General features: G+C 42.6%; 1 protein-coding gene across 1 annotated transcript in view; it reads right to left on the bottom strand.

Moving 5' to 3' along the window:
- Nucleotides 1–18,250: 18,250 nt before the first annotated feature.
- The window catches only part of LOC103256962 (IQ and AAA domain-containing protein 1), a gene marked incomplete at its 5' end in the record, with an annotated part of 118,995 nt that continues 116,788 nt past the window's right edge, over nucleotides 18,251–20,457 (bottom strand). Inside the window, one exon of the mRNA XM_008054713.1 lies at nucleotides 18,251–18,379. Within this exon, the coding sequence (XP_008052904.1) occupies nucleotides 18,251–18,379 (129 nt within the window). The remainder of the gene's footprint in view (nucleotides 18,380–20,457) is intronic.

Genomic DNA, 20,457 nt, shown 5'->3' with positions numbered 1-20,457 from the left:
TTTTTTGATTTATTGTAGAGATGAGGTCTCACCAAGTTGCCCAGGCTGTTCTCAAACCTGCAGGCTCAGGTAATTCTCTCACCTTGGCCCAAATAATAGCTTATTGTTGTTGAGCACACAAAAGTGTGTGTGTGTGTAAAATTTATGCTTTTAAACATTTGGAGTTTTATGACCAGTAAGTTCTAAATGATTCACAGTAACAGAGGAAAGCAGGGGCATAAATAAGCCAGAACAGCAAATCATCCAAATACCATTTTTTTTTTGAGTTGGACTCTCACCCAGACTGGAATGCAGTGGTTGCTCCCGGCCACCGCAACCTCGACCTGCTGGGCTCCGGCAATCCTTCCGCCTCAGCCTTCCGAGTAGCTGGAATTACTGGCATGCGCTACCACGCCCGGCTGATTTTTTGATTTATTGTAGAGATGAGGTCTTGCTGCCCAGGCGGGTCTCGAACCCGCGGGCTCAGGCAATCCACTCACCTCAGCCTCCCAAAGGCACGGGATTACAGGCTGAGCCACCGAGCCCAGCTGATGTCTTTTAAAAGTGTTTCTGTTATTTTTTGTTTCACCCCTTCCACATTGGGCAAAGCATTCCCTTTGAGGACTTTTTCATCTGGCCAAACAAAAAAAGTCGCTTGGGGTGAGATATGGTGAATAGGGAGGGTGGGCATGGGGGTCCCTATGCTGTTTTGGGTCAAAAGCTGCTGAAGACTCAGTGGTGTGGGCAGATATGTTGTCATGGTAGAGAGCCAGTCACCTGTTTGCCACGATTTGGGATGTTTCTTCCACAAATTGTGACACACAACAACGCTAGCTGGTCCACTGATGCTGATGGGTTCCTAGAACACTTACCTAATGGGGGAAGCCTGAACTCAAGGGGTCCACCCTCCAAACGATAATTCCAGTTTTTTTTGGTTTCCCTTTGTATGACTGAAGTGTTCCACCGTGCATACATACTATATTTAAAAAATCAATTTATTGGTGGGATGCAGTTGCTCATGCCTGTAACCCTAGCACATTTGGAGGCCGAGGCGGGGAGGATTTCTTGAGCCCAGGAGTTCAAGACCAGCCTAGGAAACATAGCAAGCCTTTGTCTCTACAAAAAATACAAAAATTAGCAGGCATGGTGACGTACACCTATAGTCTCAGCTACTTGGGGGCCAAGACGGAAGGATCGCCAGAGCCTAAGGAGGTTGAGGTTATGGTGAGCTGTGATTGTGCCACTGCACTCCAGCCTGAAGACAAAGGGAGACCTGACTAAAACAATAACAACAAAAAACCCTTATCATTGATGGACACTTAGATTGGTTCCATATCTTGGCCACTGTGACTAGTGCTGCAAAGAACATGAGAGTGCAGGTATGGAGTCATTGCACTGTACCCATAAATATATGCAATTATGTGTCAGATAAAACTTAACAAAATCGAAACAAACAAAAAGCAGAAATGCGTGGTTCTGCTGCAAGGGGAGCAGTGAGTGGGGGCCTCTAGTTGCTGATACCTTCAGGATCCCCGCCCCACCTTAAAGCCAAAGTCTTACTCTTCCTGGGCAGCACCTGTCCAGTGATGATAATCCTATAGAAACAGGGAGTGGCTGATGAGCAGGTGAAACACACAAGGGGGACATCAGAATGTGTATGTTACTCATGCTGCACATTTCCTATCAGAAAGGTGAGGGTGACACTGGGACTGAGATACCCCCTCCGTGACAAATCCCTGCTCCATGCCCTCCCTGAGGCTCAGCCTGCCCTGGCCATCGTCCAGCCAGCGCTCAGTCAGCCCACATTTCAGAACCATGCTGTGTCCCAAGGTCCATAGCCACTTGCGCCTTGTACAAACTAGGTCCCATGAGTGTGTAATTAAACATGTTCTTTAAACGAACGTTTCTTTCAGTCCTGGTCGCCTTTCCTTCCCTTTTCTACCTGGACTAGCCCATCTCTCAGATGTTCAGTGGACACTAGGAACAGACATCTCATTTTCTTACGGTGATGACCATTGCCTATGAGCGCATGCAGAATGGATGAGAAGGCAGGGACAAGAGGAGGTGTGGAGGCAGGCCCTCCAAGCAAGCAAAAAACTGATATTATTTAAATATTTGTTCAATATTTACTTATTAGAGGTGGCAAATGGCTTATTTTCTATTAACAAATAAATATATGAGTCCGTAAAACAGCATGCTGCCATCTTTATATTTAGAATAAAAGATTTCTGACATGCACCGGCCCTAATAGAGCATGTTTCTAACCTGGAGTGAATGGAGAGCAGTGCTTGAAAGTCTCCACTTGAGGGCACTGTGGCCCCAGTGTTGTGTTGGTGTCCATTTCAACTGGACCCTTGGGCAGGTGCCTGACGGCCCACCTCGGCATCCAGCTCTTACTGTACCCTTGGAGGAACAAGGGATGTTTCCAACCTCACCAAGGACAGAGGCCTTGGCCAAATGACTGGCCCATCTCTGCTTGCTCTGTGCAGAATGAGTGTTGGGTGTCCTTGGCCACCAGAAGAACAGTGATGGTGAGGAGAGCTAGTGCCCATCACTGCAGAGGCGACAAACTCACTGATGCTGCCTGTGCTCACCCCCCAGTTTGATGGTTATTGGTGGAAAGGAGGCTGGGCCCACCTTCCTCACAGAGTCCAGGATCTGGGGCAGCCTGGCCAGCAGCAAGATCACTGCCAAGCTGAGAAGGCCAGGCCCACGAAGCAGCAGTGGAGATCCTTCACTATCTGGTTGTCATCTTAGTATTAACTGATCTCTAGAAGATCTAAAGTCCTCCTTTTTCTGGGCCTGGGAGAAAAGGCCATAACTGGTTCGCTGAGGTCCCAAGTAGCCTGCATCAGATGTTGAGCATTTGGAGGATGGCACAGGACAGTGTCTTCAGGAGAAGCCGAGCCCTGGCAGTCCTGAAGTTCCTCCTCAACTGGACATGGTACCTCCATGCTCCAGGGGCAAACAGGAACTTCGATGATTCCATTTTTCATTAGCTCATTATTACAAGTATTATTTAATCCTGTTGGTACAATAATCCTTTCCCCTGTGTATGTGTGAGTATGTATTATGCAAGATTCAAAGTCACTTGATGTCATGAGGAAAATAAAAAGACTCTCTGCATAGGGCAGAAATAATTTGCACGACCAACTTGGGACAGAGTGTTCTCAAATGAACTCCAGTGGTCCCCTGGCTTTCAGAGGGCCAGGCAGGCACCACCATCGAGGGACTGTGTAACAAAAGGCCCTGGCTGGGTGCATTATAATTTGCTTTAACCAGTTCCAAAGTACTCATATTTCCAGTGATGTGAAGAGAAATACTAATATCACAGGACGTGGGCATTGTGTTTAATATAAATACATACAAAAGCTAGGCAAGGGTATTTTGGATGTCTTGTTGGGGAAGATGCAATTAAATTTCTCTTAGAGGAGACTTTGAAGTCTGTGGCTCACTGTTTTATATAAAAGTAACATTCCCCATCAGCTGATCTGTCAACTGTAGAACTCTAGCAAATTGGGAAAGTTGCTGAGGGAGAATCAATTAGTTTCCACATGGAGTAAAATCTGTCTTTCAAGAGGGAGGATGTCATGCCTGCTCTGGCTGTTTGAGTCAACACCAACATCACCTCTCGGGACAGCACACGGTGCTCAGGGAGCCTTGGGAGTCCCCTGGACAGTGGGCAGGTCTGGACCTAGTGCAGGTCGTTGCAAAGCCCTCCCTGTGTGTGCCGTGGGGAGGCATCGGTTTCTGGCTATATCAGCTTCTGCCCGGGCTTAACCCTGCCTCACTGCCACACAACGAGGTCTCCCCAGTCCTCTGAGCCCCATAAACATTGGAGCTTGGCCCACACAGGAAAGCACCACATCTCCTGGGTGCTTAGTGGTGAAAGTGGCTGATTATTTCTCCACAGTGTCGGAAGTGGCAGGCAGCTCTGCAAACCCACTGTGAATTTAAATTACCTGCTTGGAAGCTTGTGTCAACCAGTTTGTCCTGATCTCATGTAAGAGACCTCAGAGTGTGGCCCTGTTCCCACAGGGTGAGCCTTGTCCTGCATCTTCATTCTGGTCATGTTTCTCTAGATCCTGAACAGACCCTGCTCTGTATCCAATATTCCTGCTTTCTTAGAGTCCTGGAGGTCTGGTGACTGTTGCGTCAGGAGAGGGTGGTCCCAGTGAAGCAGATATTGGGGTACTGGACTCAGAGTTGAGACAACACAGAACAAAAGGAACAAGCCAGGACAGGCAGCAGTGTAGACTTGGCCAGCTGGGTAGGGGTGTGTGTGTGTGTGTGTGTGTGTGTGTGTGTGTGTGTGTGTGTGTGTGTGTGTGTGTGTTGAGGAAGGGGATTACTGAGGCTCACTTTTGTCTTACAGGGTCTCCTCCTTGAGATAAGCTCATGCTTGGCCACTCAGTCATAGGCCTTGGAGTGTAACATGATGTTAAGCCATTGGAGAGGACAATGGCTGCTCAGTGGGCATACAGGCAGGAATTTCCAGGGGATTCAACTATGTAGCCCCTTTTCTCCTATTTCTTCTTCTCTAGAGTTTGTACTCTACACAAATATTAAGGTAAGCACGTTCCTTTATTTCCTAGGTCACTGTTTAGCTAAGTAAATACACGTTTTTTGGTATAATTTGGTTTTTTTCACCAGTTAATTCCTTAAAACTCACATTTTCCATTGTTCAACAGGTGACCTACTTTAAAAAAATATATCAGAGGATTCCAGATGTGCTCCCTAAGGATGTATAAATATAAGATTTTAGTACAAAAATTCAAATTAACAACAGGGCCGAGATACTACTGACCTTGCTTTTCTATAGCTGTTAAATGTACCGAACTCTTAAAGCCATTTTTCCCTCTGCCATGTTTTCACACATAGCATTCTAGTGGCCAAGTCTCCATTTTTAAATTGTGGTCTGATTTTTAAAAAATTTACATTTGCACATCATAGTTCTTAAAATATATATATTTAATTATAATTGCAAATGCAGTGGTATCATGAATAATACATACATAAGTGGGGAATGCCTGGCAAAAATTAGACAGTGACAATGAAAATAATCATTCTCATAACTGATTTTGATATATGCCCTTCTAATTCTATATGCACATATATGTACCCTAAACTGCATCATATTGATTATATTTTATACTTAGAGATTTTTTTTAAGATTTGGTAACTACCAAGAGGCAGATGCTTAGAAAAAAAATTTTTTAAAGTCTAAATGTATATAATAAAAAGAATGGCTAAAAATTAATGTGCTAGCAATCTTTAAGAAATTAGAAAAATAACACCAAGTTAAATCTCAAGATATATAGAAGGAAATAAATGATAATGGTAAGAGCAGAAATTAATAAAGTAAAAATTATATAATATATAAACAAGACAAAATAAAAAACTGACTTTTTGAAAAGCGTTTAAAAGAAAAGATAAAGCCCCGTTAACACTGATCAAGAAAAAAGAGAAAAGGCACAAATAACTACTTCACAAGTTAAAAATAAGACACTATTTCAGGTTTTACAAATATTAAAGATAAAAGATATTATGAACAACTTTATGTGATTAAATCCTAAAATCTAGATGAAATAGAGAAATTCCTAAAAAAATACAATTGACCAGAACTGACACTAGAAAAAATAGAAAATCTGAATAGTCTTTCAATGCACTACGACATTAAAATTTTTTTATACAGAAAACTTCAGAGACATTCACTTGTGAATGCTACCAAACCTTTAAAAAAAAAAATAGCACCAATCTTACACAAATTCTTGCAAAGAACAGAAAAAGAAATAGTATTTTGTTGCTGATTTTATAAGGTCTTGATATGAAAACCTAACAAAGGTGTTACAAGAGAATGAAGCTATAGAACAGTCTTACTTAAAGAACATAGATGCAAATATTCTAAGCCACATATAACTAAAGAAAATAAAATGGTACATTAAAAAGGTAATACATTACAAACATAGATGTGTATTTGAAAATGCAATGCTAGTGTAACCCATATAAATCAATCAATTATCACACATCTATCAGACTGGTTAAAATAAAAAAAATAGTGACAAAGCAAAATGTTAAATAGGGTGTGGAGAAACTGGAACACTCATCCATTGCAGTTGGGAATGTAAAATGCTATTGCCATTCTGGAAAACATTTTGACAGTCCTGCCAGTTTTTAATAAAGATAAACATACATGGACCCAGCAATCGCACTCATAGGAACATATTCAAGTTTTTCGCTGAAAAACTTATGCTCACACAAGAACCTGAATACAAATCCTTATAGCAGCTGTATTTGTAAAAGCTAACGACTGAAATTAGCCTAGATGTCCTTCAGTAGGTGAATGGTTAGACAAACTGTGTTGCATCCATACTGTGGAATACCGTTAATCAATAAAAAGCAATACACTTTTGATACATGCAACAACCTGGGAATTATTCCCATGGGATTAAGCTGAGCAATAAAAGCCAATCCCCAAAGGTATCAAACTGTATTATTTTGTTTATATGACAACATTGTAGAATTAGAGGACAGATTGGTGTTTGCTTGGGGTTGAAGATAGGGGCAGGAGGAAAGTGGATGTGGTTATAAGAAGGCAGCATGAGGGATCCTTGTGGCATTAGAATTGTTCTGTATCTCGACTGTGGTCACGGATACACAAACGTAAAAATGTGATTAAACTTAACATACACATATAGACACACATACACAGAGAACAAGTAAAACTGAAAATCTGAATAAAATTGGCATTTTGAATCAATGGTATTGTAGTATAGTCATTCAAAATGTTACCAGTGGGGGAGACTGGGAAAAATGTACAAAGTATCTTTCTGTATTATTTAGTACAATTTCACCATGTGGAGATACTGGACCACTCATACAGTGTAGGTGGGAATGTAAAATGGCACTGACATTTTGGAAAAAAGTTTGATAGTCTTGACAGATAAAAATTATACATGATAAAAACTATTAGTACACTACTTCTAGTGAAGTGTTTTTTAACATGATAAAGTATATTTCCAAAAAACCTGCATTGAACTTTGTACTAATGACAAAACATTGAACATTTTCCTGCTGAGGGCTGAAACAAGGATGCCTTTTATAGTCACGTCTATTCAACATTGTAACCCAAGGGACAAGCTAGTGCAATAAAGCAAGAAAAGGCAATAAAAGTTATGAGAGTTGCAAATAAGTAAATACAGCTGTCATTTTTTTTCTTTTTGCTTAGATTATCAAGATTTCCTTCCTGTTGCCTGTAAGAACTGTCATTTTTTAAAAAGGCAATATGCTTATGGACATTAAAAACCAAGGGATCTACAAATAAATCATTACAATCAGATAGTAAGTTTATCTTGTTACTTGATCTAAAATCAATACAAACGTCAAACTTACTTCTAATACTAGCAACAGACAGACATAAAACAAACTTTCAAAAAAATTTAATTTATAATGCAAAATTATCAAATACCTAGAGGTGAATCTAAGGAAAGATGTGTAGGATCTTTATCCAGAAAATTAAAAAGCATCATTAAGGAAACTTAAAAGGCTGAAACAAATGCTGGGAAACATTGTTTTCATGAACTGGAAAAAATAATGCAAAGATGTCATTCTTCTCAAATTGATATGTAGATTCAGTATAATTTACATTAAAAGATCATGTTTTAGGGGTGGAATTGGATAAGCTGGTTCTAAGTTCATTTAGAAATGCAGAGTGTCAAACATATATAAGATGTTTTGACTTACTCTATAGACACAAAACATGACTGCAAAGCTAGTGATCAAGACCACGTGTTACTGGCAGAATGACAGACAGATGTAGTAGTTCAGAATAGAAGACTCTAAGAAAATCCTTGAATATACAAACACTTGTTTTTATTTTCATTTTTTAAAACATTTGTTTTTAATGACACAGAGGACACTGCAAAGCAATGAGAAAATGGGAAACAGTCTGGTCTTTTTAATGGATAGTCCTGGGTCACTGGGTCAATTGTAAATTCTTATAAATAAGAAATGAAACTTAAGCCATAAGCAAAAGTCGATTCCAGGTGAACTAGTAAATATAAATATAAGTGAAACAACAACACTTCTAAAATATATTAACAATGATAGCTTTATGATCTTGAAATGGGCAAAGAGTAATTATATAGGACACAAAAAAGCTGTAATCACAAGTTGATAAGCCAAGTTACAGTAACTTTAAGAACTTGTTTTCATCAGAAGATACGTTCAAGACAGCGAGAAGAAAGCTAGAGGGGAAGATGATATTCACAACACACATACCTGCAGCCTCTATCTAGAGCACAGAAAGGAATCTAAAATTGGCAATAAAGAGACAGACAACCCAACAGAAACACAGACAATCAACTCCACAGGCACTTTCAGAAGAGTTAATCCAAATGACCGCTAAGCATAGGAAAAGGAGTGCAACCTCAGAAGTCTCCAGGGAAAAGGAAATTATCATCATCATTATTATTATTTAATTTTAAAGATATGGGGTACAATTCAGAGTTAGGTATACAAACATTCATTATGTATGTACCCTTGTTGATGAGGTATGCCCCTCCCTCCCCTGGCAGTTTTCCTTAACTCCCCTGGCAGTTTCCTACTACTGCTTATCCCCTTCTAATAGTATTATGATAATTGTTCAAGGTCCGCTTATGAGTGAGAACATATGGCACTCTGTTCTTTGTTTCTGTGATAGATCACTGAGTATGATAGACTAAATCCATCCAAGTTACTGTGAAGTCCGTATGTTTGTCCTTCTTTGGGAAAGGAAATTAAAACAGTGTGTGATACCTCACTATACCCACTCTAGAATGGGGGTAATTAAAACAGCTGACCACACTGAGCTGGGAGAATGTGAAGTCGTGGACATTTGCAAGTGATGCTGGTGTGGGTGAGATTGGGACATCCAATACAGTAGGCTATGTGGCACCCCTGACCATATGTGATGGTGCTCTGGGGTGAGTAGTTGTTTTCCCAGGAGTATTCCTAACAGCAGTGTGTGCACATGTGTACAGAGAAACACACACACACACACACACACACACACACACACACACACACATACACACACACACACGGGTGTTTATAGCAGCATCATTCATAGTAGCCCCAGCTTGAAGAAAAAAGATAGATGTTCATTGACAGTAAAATCAGAAACCTAGGTATGGTATCTACAAGGAAATACCATACAACGATGGAAATGAGCAAACTGCTGCTGTGTGCAAGGATGCAGAAGAGTCACACAAGCATAATGTTGATGAAAAGAAGCCAGACACAAAAGAATAGAGGCTCTTTACTTCCGTTTATATGAAGTTCAAGCCTAGGTAAAATTAACTTAGGATGCCAGAAGTCAGGATAACAGTTTCCTTTGTGAAAGGAGAGGGCAGTAATTAGCACAGGCAGGAGAAGGACTTGTCAGAGCCAGTAACATCTCTACTTCACATCCTGGCTGATGAGTCCTTCTGTGTACTATGTCATAATTCAGCAAGGGCATACATATTTGCACCCTTCTCACAGATACTTGTATTTTTATAAAAAACTACTTGAAGGCCAGATGCGGTGGCTCATGCCTATAATCCCAGCACTTTGGGAGGCCGAGGTGGGAGGATTGCCTGAGTCCACAGATTCGAGACCAGCCTGGGCAACTTGGCAAGACCTCATCTCTACAATAAAATCAAAAAATTAGCCAGGTGTGGTGGCACGTGCCAGTAATTACAGCTACTTGGAAGGCTGAGGCAGAAGGATCACAAGAGCCCAGCAGGTCAAGGCTATGGTGGCCGTGAGGGTGCCACTGTACTCCAGCCTGGGTGACAATGAGACTCTGACTGGAAAAAGACAAACAAACTTATGGAAAGTGTTCTTTCAAAAGAACGGGTCTGTAATGACATTTTCAAGCATAGTGAGTACTATGGCTTGAATATTTTATTTATTGTTATTATTATTTTTTTAGAGACAGGGTCTCACCATATTGCCCAGGCTGGTCTTAAACGTCTGATTTCCAACAATCCTCCTGCATCTGTCTACCAAATTGCTGGGATTACAGGCATGAGCCACTCTGCCTGGCTGGTTTGAATATTTGTCTCCTCCAAAGCTCATGTTGAAATTTAACCCCTGTTGTGGCAGTATTGAGAGGAGGGGTCTTTAGGAGTTGAATGGGTCAGTGGATTCATGGGTTATCATGAGAGTGGACTGGTGGCTTTATAAGAGGAAGAAGACAGACCTGAGCTAACGAGATCAGCCCCTTTGCCACATGATACCCTGCAACATGTTGGGACTCTGCAGAGAGTCCCCAAGAGCAAACAGGTCCTCACCAGATACAGCCCCTTAGACTTCTCAGCCTCCCTAACTGTAGAAAGAAATACCTTTAAAAAAAACCCAAAGTATTCAGTTTCAGGTATTCTGTTGTAAACAGTGGAAAATGAATTAAGACAGTGAGAGGGCAAATATTAATGGAACTGTCAAAAGTATGAGTATGTGTCTTTCTGTATGTATCCATCTAATCTATTTTCTATCTGCCTGTCTTTAGTACCTTTACTTGGGAGTACCAAACTTCCTTGATTTGTACACTTGAATCCACAATCTAAAAATTGCTAGCTGGGCATGATAGCACACACACCTGTAATTCCAGCACTTTGGAAGACTGAGGTGGGAGCATTGCTTGAGTTCCAGATCAGCCTAGGCAGCATACCAAGACCTCATCCCTACAAAAAATTTTTAAAAATTAACTGGGTGTGGTGGTGCATGTATGTAGTCCCAGTTACTTAGGAGGCCGAAGTAGAAGGATCCCCTGAGGTTGAGGCTGTATGAGCTGTGATGGTGCCACTGCACTCCAGCCTGGGTGACAGAGTGAGACCCCACCTAAAAAAAATTCCAATATTTTTCCATGTTCCCATTCATGGTACAGGTTGGGCACATAGCAGACCTATGTTTCTTCTCCTGCCGTGCACTTGGGTGGGGTCAAGTGCTGTGTGGTGAGTGAGGAAATGTTGACATTGCATACACACCATTGTAGGCCTGGCTCTCAAAACCTTCCACTGGTTTTCCGTGCTTTCTTTTTTCCCATTTGTGGGCTGGATTTTGATGTACAGGATGACCTTGAAGGTGGCTGTGCTTGGTGCCTGAACAAATCCATGAAGAATCCTTCCCTTCCCCCAAGTGGATGTAAATGGTTGAGAAGGTTCTATCTATCATGCCAAGACTCTGAGAGTTTATTGGTAACAGCAGGGGCTAGAGGATCTTATCTTACATTTTGTTTGTCTACGGTTTAATGAACACCTACTGTTGCTGGCACTGTTCTAGTCTTGGGGGATACAACAGCAAGCAAAATGAGCAGCAATCTTGATCTTTGGGTGGACCTCACGGGGAGGATGGAAAACAGATAAACATATCCTGTGTTGAGTGTCAGGAAAGGTTAAGAAAATAGAAAGCAAGGCTAAGAAGACAGGGCAACAGGGTGGGAGATAGATTTGCCAGTTGAAGCAAAGTCCGTAAGATGCTAGGTTTGGAGGGAAGTGCTCGCAGGCTCCTGGATGACACAGAGGTAGCCTGTCTCCAGGAGCCAGGACCGCCTCCTGAGTGGCACTGCTGCAGCCTGGCTCAGAGGGCTGCACAGGCAGCTGGCGAAGATCAAAGGCAAATATTGTCACTGGAGTCCAAGATGAGGGTGACCTTTGACCAGCAAGGGATCTGGCTCAAACTCTGTAACCCTTGGGTTTAATATAAGCCAGGGTGCTCAGGGAGTCATATGCCCAGTGGGGGCATCAAGCTCTGATCTCCAGCTGTTTATATTTTTCATAAATATTGGGTCTTGCATTTCTTGGGATTTAAAACCTCATCACTCTGGTGATATTTTCTGTGTCTGTGTTATGTTGTGTGGCATATAAGGGACTTTGTCATGTGATATTTGGGGTGCCTTTTATCCCATGCCTGATTATTCGGAAGTCATGGGGAACCTGGCCACTCCTCCTCTATCACAAATGACCCTGATGACCGTCTTGGGTTAAGAGTTTATAGGTCTCTTGCAGTGGGAAGGCCTCTATCTGAAGAACAATAGGAACTCAGAACTAGAAGGTTATTTATGGAGTTCTCTCTAGGGTATTTATGGATGAGGAAAATATTGACTTCCTAGGGTCCCTCAGGACAGACCCCAGATCATCCACGCTCAACCTTCATACTACTACTCACAACCAGACTGGTGTCTCTGGCATGGTAGAGCTGCACTATGACCTGGAGAGCCCATTAGCTTGGAAGGTGCAGATGCATTTCTGGCATGGTGGCTGTCACGTTGCTGACCTGGGGTGCAGTAGTGGCCCGCCCCGCCCTCCTTGTGCTTGGGGTGCAGCTGGGAACTGTGGTGTCTGCGTCAGCCTTTCCTCTGCAGCTGGGGTCTCCTCTGACTCCCACGAGGAGCAGGAAGCTGCTGTTTTCCCAGTGTGCTTGGTGTAAACAGTAAACACACCAGAGCACCTGCCGGCATCTCCCTACTTGCTGCTCCCAGTCAGGCAACCTAGGGAAGGCCTGAGGCTCAGGGACATGTGTGCAGGGGTGTCTGCCATTGGCCTCCCTGAGGAAATAATGGTGACTGTGGGACTCTATGTGTATATGTGTGGTGTGTTTATGTGTTTGCACTTATGGGATGTGTATATTCTGTGTGTGCTTTGTGTCTCTGTGTATGTGTGTTTGCGTGTGTAAAGAATGATGTATGTGTGTGTTGTGTGTGTTTACGTGTGGACCCAGCCCAGCCCAGCAAGTTTCCATGAAGTTGCAACACTCTTCACGGCACACTGGCTTATCTTTCTTCCCAGACAGGGTAGGGTGAGGCCTGAGGAAGGATTGGGGCCAGTCTGGCCAAGGGCTCCAGAGATGGAGCCAGGGGTATCCAAGAGGTAGTACAGAGAGGTGTACCACACCCGGAAAGTGGCCCCAACAAGAGAAACTGAGCAGAGCAAAAGTTTGAGTTGGAGGGTGGTAGGGGAATCTGCAGAGGCTCCCCTGATTTTGCAGGGCCCTGGGGAGGAGGCTTCTCGTAATTCCCTTTTGCTCTCATCCTCCCCTCCCTCCTCTTCCTTCTTCATCACAGTACTGCACTTTTATTTCAGGAAGGTAGAGTATGCCCCTATGGCACCTGTTCTGCTGGGCAGGGTCCACTTTGGACACTCAGAAATAATTGAGTAACAGGTGGTGTTCACTGGGAAGGTACCTTGCCAGGCATGGTACTGGGTGCACTGCTCAGTTACTCATGAGTCCAACGAGGCAAAGGCTAAATGTGTGTCCCTGAAACATGCTAAGTGTGCAAATCCAATGAGCGCTGGAGCAGGGAGGGGGTTCTCAGTTTGGGTCAATCACAGCCTTTGCTCTAAACCACTAGCATCGACTGCAGAGGCTTTATTTCTAATATTCTTAATCTCTTGGCCCAAAGAAGGATGAGATACTATGTTTGTGTGCCACATTGAGGAATTGGGTTAGTTGCCTTGGGAAAGGAGACATCCATCTAAAAAAACCAGTCTGCGGTGGAGAGGCCAGAACCTCCCCCACCACCTGGGTTCCCTTTCGCTGCCTCGCTAAAGCTCAACGTGAGAAGTGCACTTACTGAACATCTCTCTATAAGGCAATAAACACTTATTGACTGCATCCGCTGTGCAAGGGGCCTTAAAAATAGCATCTTGGGTGATTATTTAGGTGCTAAGTGCAGCCGTTAGGAGGAGCTAAAGAAAGAATCAGACTCTTCACCAGCAAGGGGGTCTCACAGGGAAGAAGACTTATCTCACATATTAGGTTGAATTCCCCGTTTCACATGCCCATTGCATGGATCTGACCTTGCATATGCTTTTGCATGACCGTTTTATTAATGTCTCCTCTAGTAGACTGCAAAGTGGCTCACTCTGCACCCCTAGTCTCTAGCACTATGCATGGCATACGGTAGCTGCTCTATTGATTTGGAGAATGGAAAAAAAAAAACAAAACCCACCACCACCACCCACAAAAACAACACTGTGATGCTGTATCTGTGAGTTCAAATAAAACAGAATTATTAAGGGAACCCTGTGCTTACGAATGAGTGATTCTAATGGTGGAGATTTCAGGTGCTTTGAGACACATATTCTGGGCAAAGGTTCTTTTGGTTTCCCAAGTCTCACTGGTAAGGTGGCTGCCAGCTTGGTTTTAAGACCATGGTCTTTTATTTATCTATTTATTTATTTGAGTTGGAGTCTCAAGTCTCACTCTGTCACCCAGGCTGGAGTGCAGTGGCACACTCAACGGTCACCCCAGCATCGACCCACTGGGCTCCAGTGATCCTTCCGCCTCAGCCTTCCAAGTAGCCAGAACTACAGGTGTGTGCTACCACTCCTGGCTAATTTTCTAGTTATTGTAGAGACAAGTTCTCGCCAAGTTGCCTGGGTTGGCCTCAAACTAGCGGGCTCAGACAATCCACTCACCTCAGCCTCCCAAAGTGCTAGGATCACAGGCTGAGCCTCCGAGCCCGGCCACGGTCTTTTATTGTTTCTTTGGCTTTTGTTAGCATCATCCCAGGCCTCCATTCAATTAAAATCTTAAAACATTCAAGGACATCAGAAGCCACTTATGTCAGTGGTTTGGGTCCCATAGTGTCTTTAGTGACTAAAAATAGCATCACTCTTGTGAAACAACCCTGTGACCCCTGACTGCAATCACTACTTTTGTATTAAATGTGGATATATGTTTAGAAAGAATCTCAAAAGTAGATTCTTTGGCATCAGGGTGTTTTGAACTTGCTATTTCTGAACACAGGTGTTTGTTTAAGCTGCAATGCTCTCAGGAGCACCTTTTAAGCAGCATCCTGATATAAGGCAATGGTTTTGGACCTGGGACCCACTTATTCCTAAGTGCAGGCTGAGCACAGGGTCACGGAGAGCTCAAATTCTACTTTAATCAGATTCCATTCTACGAAATGCTCCCTTAATGAGGGTTAATGATATTAATTACTGTCCCCTCCACTTAAGAACATGCTCAAGAGGAGCTAATTGTCACATAATGGCCCAGGACAGCTCAGATCCTAGCAGAGCTCTGAGGAGGGGTCTGTGTCGCCTCCTTCCACCAGTCCCTCCCCCCTGTCCACCCTGTGATCACCCTCTTTCCATTTCCTCCCATAGGGGCTGTCATGTTTCCTATCCCTGCATTGGTCAGAAGTGGGAATTGTAGCACATGGCTGTGTGACCTTTGGGTTTTCAGCATGGGGACTTTGGGTTTTCAGTACAGGTCATCAACAGGCTGCTGGAGTGAGCGATCTGTTCTGTGGATGACAGGGTGGACACCGCTGTCCTACATAGCCGATGTGACGAGTGCCTCTTTAGAGGACAGTATAACAATAGCTACCTGCATGAAAATTGCACAGGCAGTTTGGCCCAGTAATTTCCTTTCTAGGAGTTTATCCTATGGGATTTTTGGGATATCCATCAAGAATATATAAGGGCATTTTATGCAGCATGAATGGAATAGCAAAAGGGTGAAAATAATCTGATTGTCTGTGAAAGAATGAACTGACTAAATAAATTGTGATAAAGTGGGTATTATGGCGGGAATAAAAATTGAGGCCAGTCTACATGGACTGATGTTAAACAATATCCAAGATACATTGTTAAGTGAAAAGAGCAAAGGAGTAGAGCAGTATAAGGTATGTTACCGTTTGTGTAAAAAAAGTGGAATATGTGTGTGTATATACACATGTATACACCCCTCCCCAGACCCAGCCACATGCAAAGCAGGAGGCTGTGATGTAAATACTGGCATGTGCTGAGCTATGGTATGTGGGTTCTTGTGGAGTTTGCAGTGACACACAAGAGATCTGATGTGTGGGTGTCTGCAACCAGAAAGCAAGGCTGGCTGATGCGGGCCAAGGTTTCAGATGGGGCTCAATGCCCCTCTGTGGAAATAGAGCACAAATCTTCAATGGGAAGGGCAGAGAGTCATCATTTGGGAGAAAAGAGAGTTACCATGGAAATCACATCTCCATGCTAGTGTCCTGGGAGAAAGGGAGTAAGCACACTGAAAGGATATTTAGCCATTGCTAGCAGTTTTTAGACTCAAGTTACTCTAAAGCTGTACTGTTCAATGCATTAGTCACACTAGCCAAGTGTGACTATTTAAATTGAAATTAACATTGAATAAAATATAAAAAAAATTCAGTTCTTTGGTTGCACCAGCCACATTTCTAGTGTTTAGTAGCCACATGTGGCTATTGGCTATTCCCATTGGGAAAGCACAGATCTAGAACTTTCTATCATTACAGAAAGTTCTATTGGATGGTGCTTTAAAGCATATGTATCAAGTTTTCATGATTTAAATGATTATTTATTAAATGTTACTTACATAGGTTTGTATGAATTCTGAAAAAAGGGTACTTGTTAAATCAAGACCATATTAAACTAAAACCATTAAAAAATTATTTACTTTTACCCTCATACTCTTCATTTATTTACAGTGCAGATCTGATTACTTTGTGATGAACATCAAATCCCATAGTCTTGATGTTCTCTTCTTGGGTCATAAGCAAGGGTCTTCTTCCCCCAGCATGTGGAAAGATCTTGGTAGAACTATCTTGGAGACATGAGCATTAAACTGCTTTCAGAGTTTAGGGTGGGGGAGTCTGTCACAGCTTAGGCCATACTGGTCTTTGGCCAGACATAGTCTGAAGTGAGTAAGGGGAGGTCAGGCCCAGCATCTGTGGAAATGGAGGTTTCTTTGGTGTGAGAAGGCAAATCCATGGAAGGACACTCAGAAGGCAGCAGTTTGTTCAAGAGACCACTCAGGAGGACTACTCTCTGGGGAATGCAGAACTAGGGCACATCAATCTATAAACATCTCTGTCCCAATTTAGGCCAGCCTACTGTGTACAGCCACAGGCCGAAGGGACATGCGGGAGGTCAAAGGCATCTGGAAATTACTAGTCTTCTTGGGCTTTGATGATCTAAGCTACTGAGAGTCCTGGGGAAACTTGAAACCTAACCAGGCCTGTGGAATGGGAGACTTTATGAATTTCTGTGGCATAATCCAAAACTGTCAGTCAGGGTATTCCTAAAATTCAAATTAAATCTGTTCTATCTCATTGATGTTGACTACCTCTGATTGTGCTCCTATTGCAATTTAGGATCAGGTTACTTACTACTTTCCACTAAGAACCCTTCATGTTCTTATAGCATTTAAATCTCTCTTTTGATCATTTTTTACTCTTTAATCTTGTTTTACTTCTTCACTTAGCCTTTCTCTTCCCTGAATTTACCCATTTTTATGTTGTAGTTTCCATCTAGTCATTGTTCTGACAATGTTTTAGTCCTTCCAACCATCCCTAGCCTGGGCCAATGACTCCAGGCCCAGCATGGCACATACTGGCAGTGGGACCTGGACTCTACTCACTTCATCTTCAAAATCTGGAGATTGAAATCATTCTTTTTTTTTTTTTTTGAGTTGGAATTTCACTCTGTTGCCCAGGCTGGAGTGCGGTGGCACGGTCATGGCCACCACAACCTCGATCTGCTGGGCTCTGGGCTTCCAAGTAGCCTTCCAAGTAGCCGGGACCACAGGCACTCACCACCATGCCCGGCTAATTTTTTGATTTATTGTAGAAATGAGGTCTTGCCAAGTTGCCCAGGTTGGCCTTGAACCCCTGGTTCAGGCAATCCTCTCACCTCTGCCTTTGGAGGTGCTGAAATTACAGGTGTGAGCCACCGTGCCCAGAAAAATAGCTCACTTTTAAGATCTTGTTTCAGCTCCAGCAACCAAATTACTGAGTCAATTCAAGGACAACACCTTTATTTCATCACATAAAATACATTATTAGTGCAAAAAATTAATTGGTTAAAATATGTGCAAGATACTATACAGTGTATATGGATTAATAAAAAGCTAGTGTACTGGTGATATACTCAGCTTGCTAGTTGTCAAATTAGGGTATCCTCTATAAAATTTTAAATTGACCACTAGTACTGATGACATGGAGTGCCCAACTTGGAAAGACTGTGGAATGTGTAAAGAGTGAACTTCAGTTGTATACCACCTTTATGTAGGTTAAGACTTTAGAAATGGTTGTTATGAACACCTAGCCTGGTGCCCAGCCTACCAAAGGCACAACTGAGCACATGCAGCGCTTAGTGAATCTGTGGCATCCTCTCATCACTGCACGTGTTCCTTCTCCTTGGGGCTTCTTCAGATGGGCAACGATGAGTCTTCTGTCTGCAGAGTTGGGGCCATCTCATCCCAGAGAGGGACTCAAAGATGGCACCTCAGAAAGGCATTACTTTTTCTTTTTCTCCTTTTTTTCTTTCTTTCCTTTCTTTTTCCCTTTATCCTTGGCCTTGTCTGTGTCACCTCCTGTTAAGGCCAAGACACGCTTTTTACCCAGAGGGGTTTTGGCATACCAGTTCTGAAATCAAATAGAAGTTTAGGAAAAGATCAGAAAGACATGGATTCACTGCCACATTCCTAAAAATAAAGAAAAACCTGCCAAGAAGGAAGGGCAAGCAGCCACTGTACTTGGGTATTTAATGCATGCTCAATACAAACTCTTTTTCTCAGCGGCATTTCCAACCTATATTTCTGCATGATTTGAAACTCCTCCCTCAGAGTTAGCAGCTAAATCTAACCAACAATCCTTCCCCACAAAGTTGCCTATTTTCCTGGGCATCTTACTGAGTCCCAAGGGTGGGTTTTCTTGATGATGTGAACGGTCTCCACAGTTCACACATGGCCACATTGTATGAACAATGGCTGGCCATTCCAATGCTCTGAGGGAGACACTATTGAAAACGTGGTGGAAATTTATGAAGCCCAAATACCAGCCAAGCACTTAGTGATTGTGATTGGCCCCATAATGGCATTTTTCTTCAACTTCACATTTTATTTGAAACTTGAGAAACATTTTGGTTTATAAATTTTATAACAGAATATTTCACTGAATGATAATAGTACATGTTATTTATCAAAACACATAGGACATTTTGAATTTTTGGTTATTATTTAATGATGCTGCAGTTCACAATTTTCACACGTCTCCTTGTATGCATGTGAGAGAACTTCTCTAGGGCATATGCATAGAAATAGAACTCCTGGGGTTGTAGGGTATGAATATAGTCAATTCTACTTGATGTTGCCAAATTGTTCTCTGAAGTGCTGTGAGTGGGAAACTATCTCAGTCTCCATATGTTTTAAAATGTCCATTTTTTCCCAACTCTTGGAGGCTAGTTTAACTGGATACAAATATTAAGAAATAGTTGTTTTTCCTCAGCACTTTGCAGATATTATTACACTGTCTTCTGATATCTGTCACTGTCAAAGAAATGTCTGATTTCCCAATTGTTTCTTTGTAGGTAATCTGGTAGCTTTTAAGATACTTCTCTGTGGCAGCCTGTCAAGTGTCCTGATTTTATGCAGTTCCAACATTCTGTCTTATATGGGCCTGATGTTACCTTTCTTTTTTTTCGAGTTGGAGTCTCACTCTGTCACCCAGGCTGGACTGCAGTGGCATGCTCACAGCCACCGCAGCCTCGACCTGCTGGGCTCAGGTGATCCTTCCACCTCAGTCTTCCAAGTAACTGAAACTATAGGCACGTGCCACCATGCCTGGCTAATTTTTTGATTTATTGTAGAGATGAGGTCTTGCCAAGTTGCTCGGGCAAGTCTCGAACCCATGGGTTCAGGCAATCCTCTCACCTCGGCCTCCCACAGTGCTGGGATTATAGGCATGAGCCACTGTGCCTGGCTGATGTTGCCCTTCCATCTTACATGGGCCTAATGTTACCTAACATTGCCTAATGTTAAAAACCCAAAGAAGGCATAGGTTATAGTTTCCTAGGCCATCAATGCATTAGTGCATATGGTTGTTCTGTCTTTGAGATTTATTTCTGCTTCTGGCACTTGGGAATTTCCTCTTCCTTCCTGTGGCCTTGGCTCTGTTTTTAATGTAAGATGTGGTGGCCACGTACTTAAGGTGATGAACTCCTAATTTATTGAAACAGCATAGAATATAGTTCGTAATATTGGCTTTGGAGTAAGGTATGAATTTTGGCTCTGCTACTTTTTAGCTGTGTGACCCATAGCTCTTGTGTTGTTTATTTTATTGCTGCTGTGGCAGATTACCACACACCTAGTGGTTTAAAACATCACATATATTATCTTACAGTTCTGCAGGACAGAAGTCTGAAATGAGTCTCATTGGGTTAAAATCAAGGCATCTGCAGTATTGCATTCCTTTCTGCAGGCTCTGGGTGAGAATATGTTTCCGTGACTTTTGCAGCCTCCAGAGTCCACCTGCTTATCTGACTCATGGTCCCTGTACCCTCTCTAGGTAGCAACGCTGGGCTAACTGGAGTACCAACGAGTCCTTCTCAAGCTGCTCTTTCTGGTTCTCTCTTCTGATTCCCTCTTCCACTCTTCATGATTACATTGGACTCACCAATTTAATTGGTGAGTTAATTATAGGTTAATTCAGGATAACCTATCTAT

The sequence above is a fragment of the Carlito syrichta genome, unplaced genomic scaffold, assembly GCF_000164805.1.
Source record: "Carlito syrichta isolate Samal-C Ts95f unplaced genomic scaffold, Tarsius_syrichta-2.0.1 Scaffold298871, whole genome shotgun sequence".
Classification (NCBI taxonomy): Eukaryota; Metazoa; Chordata; class Mammalia; order Primates; family Tarsiidae; genus Carlito; species Carlito syrichta.
Note: the sequence above shows the minus strand (reverse complement) of the source record. Positions and strands in the feature narration are given on the sequence as shown.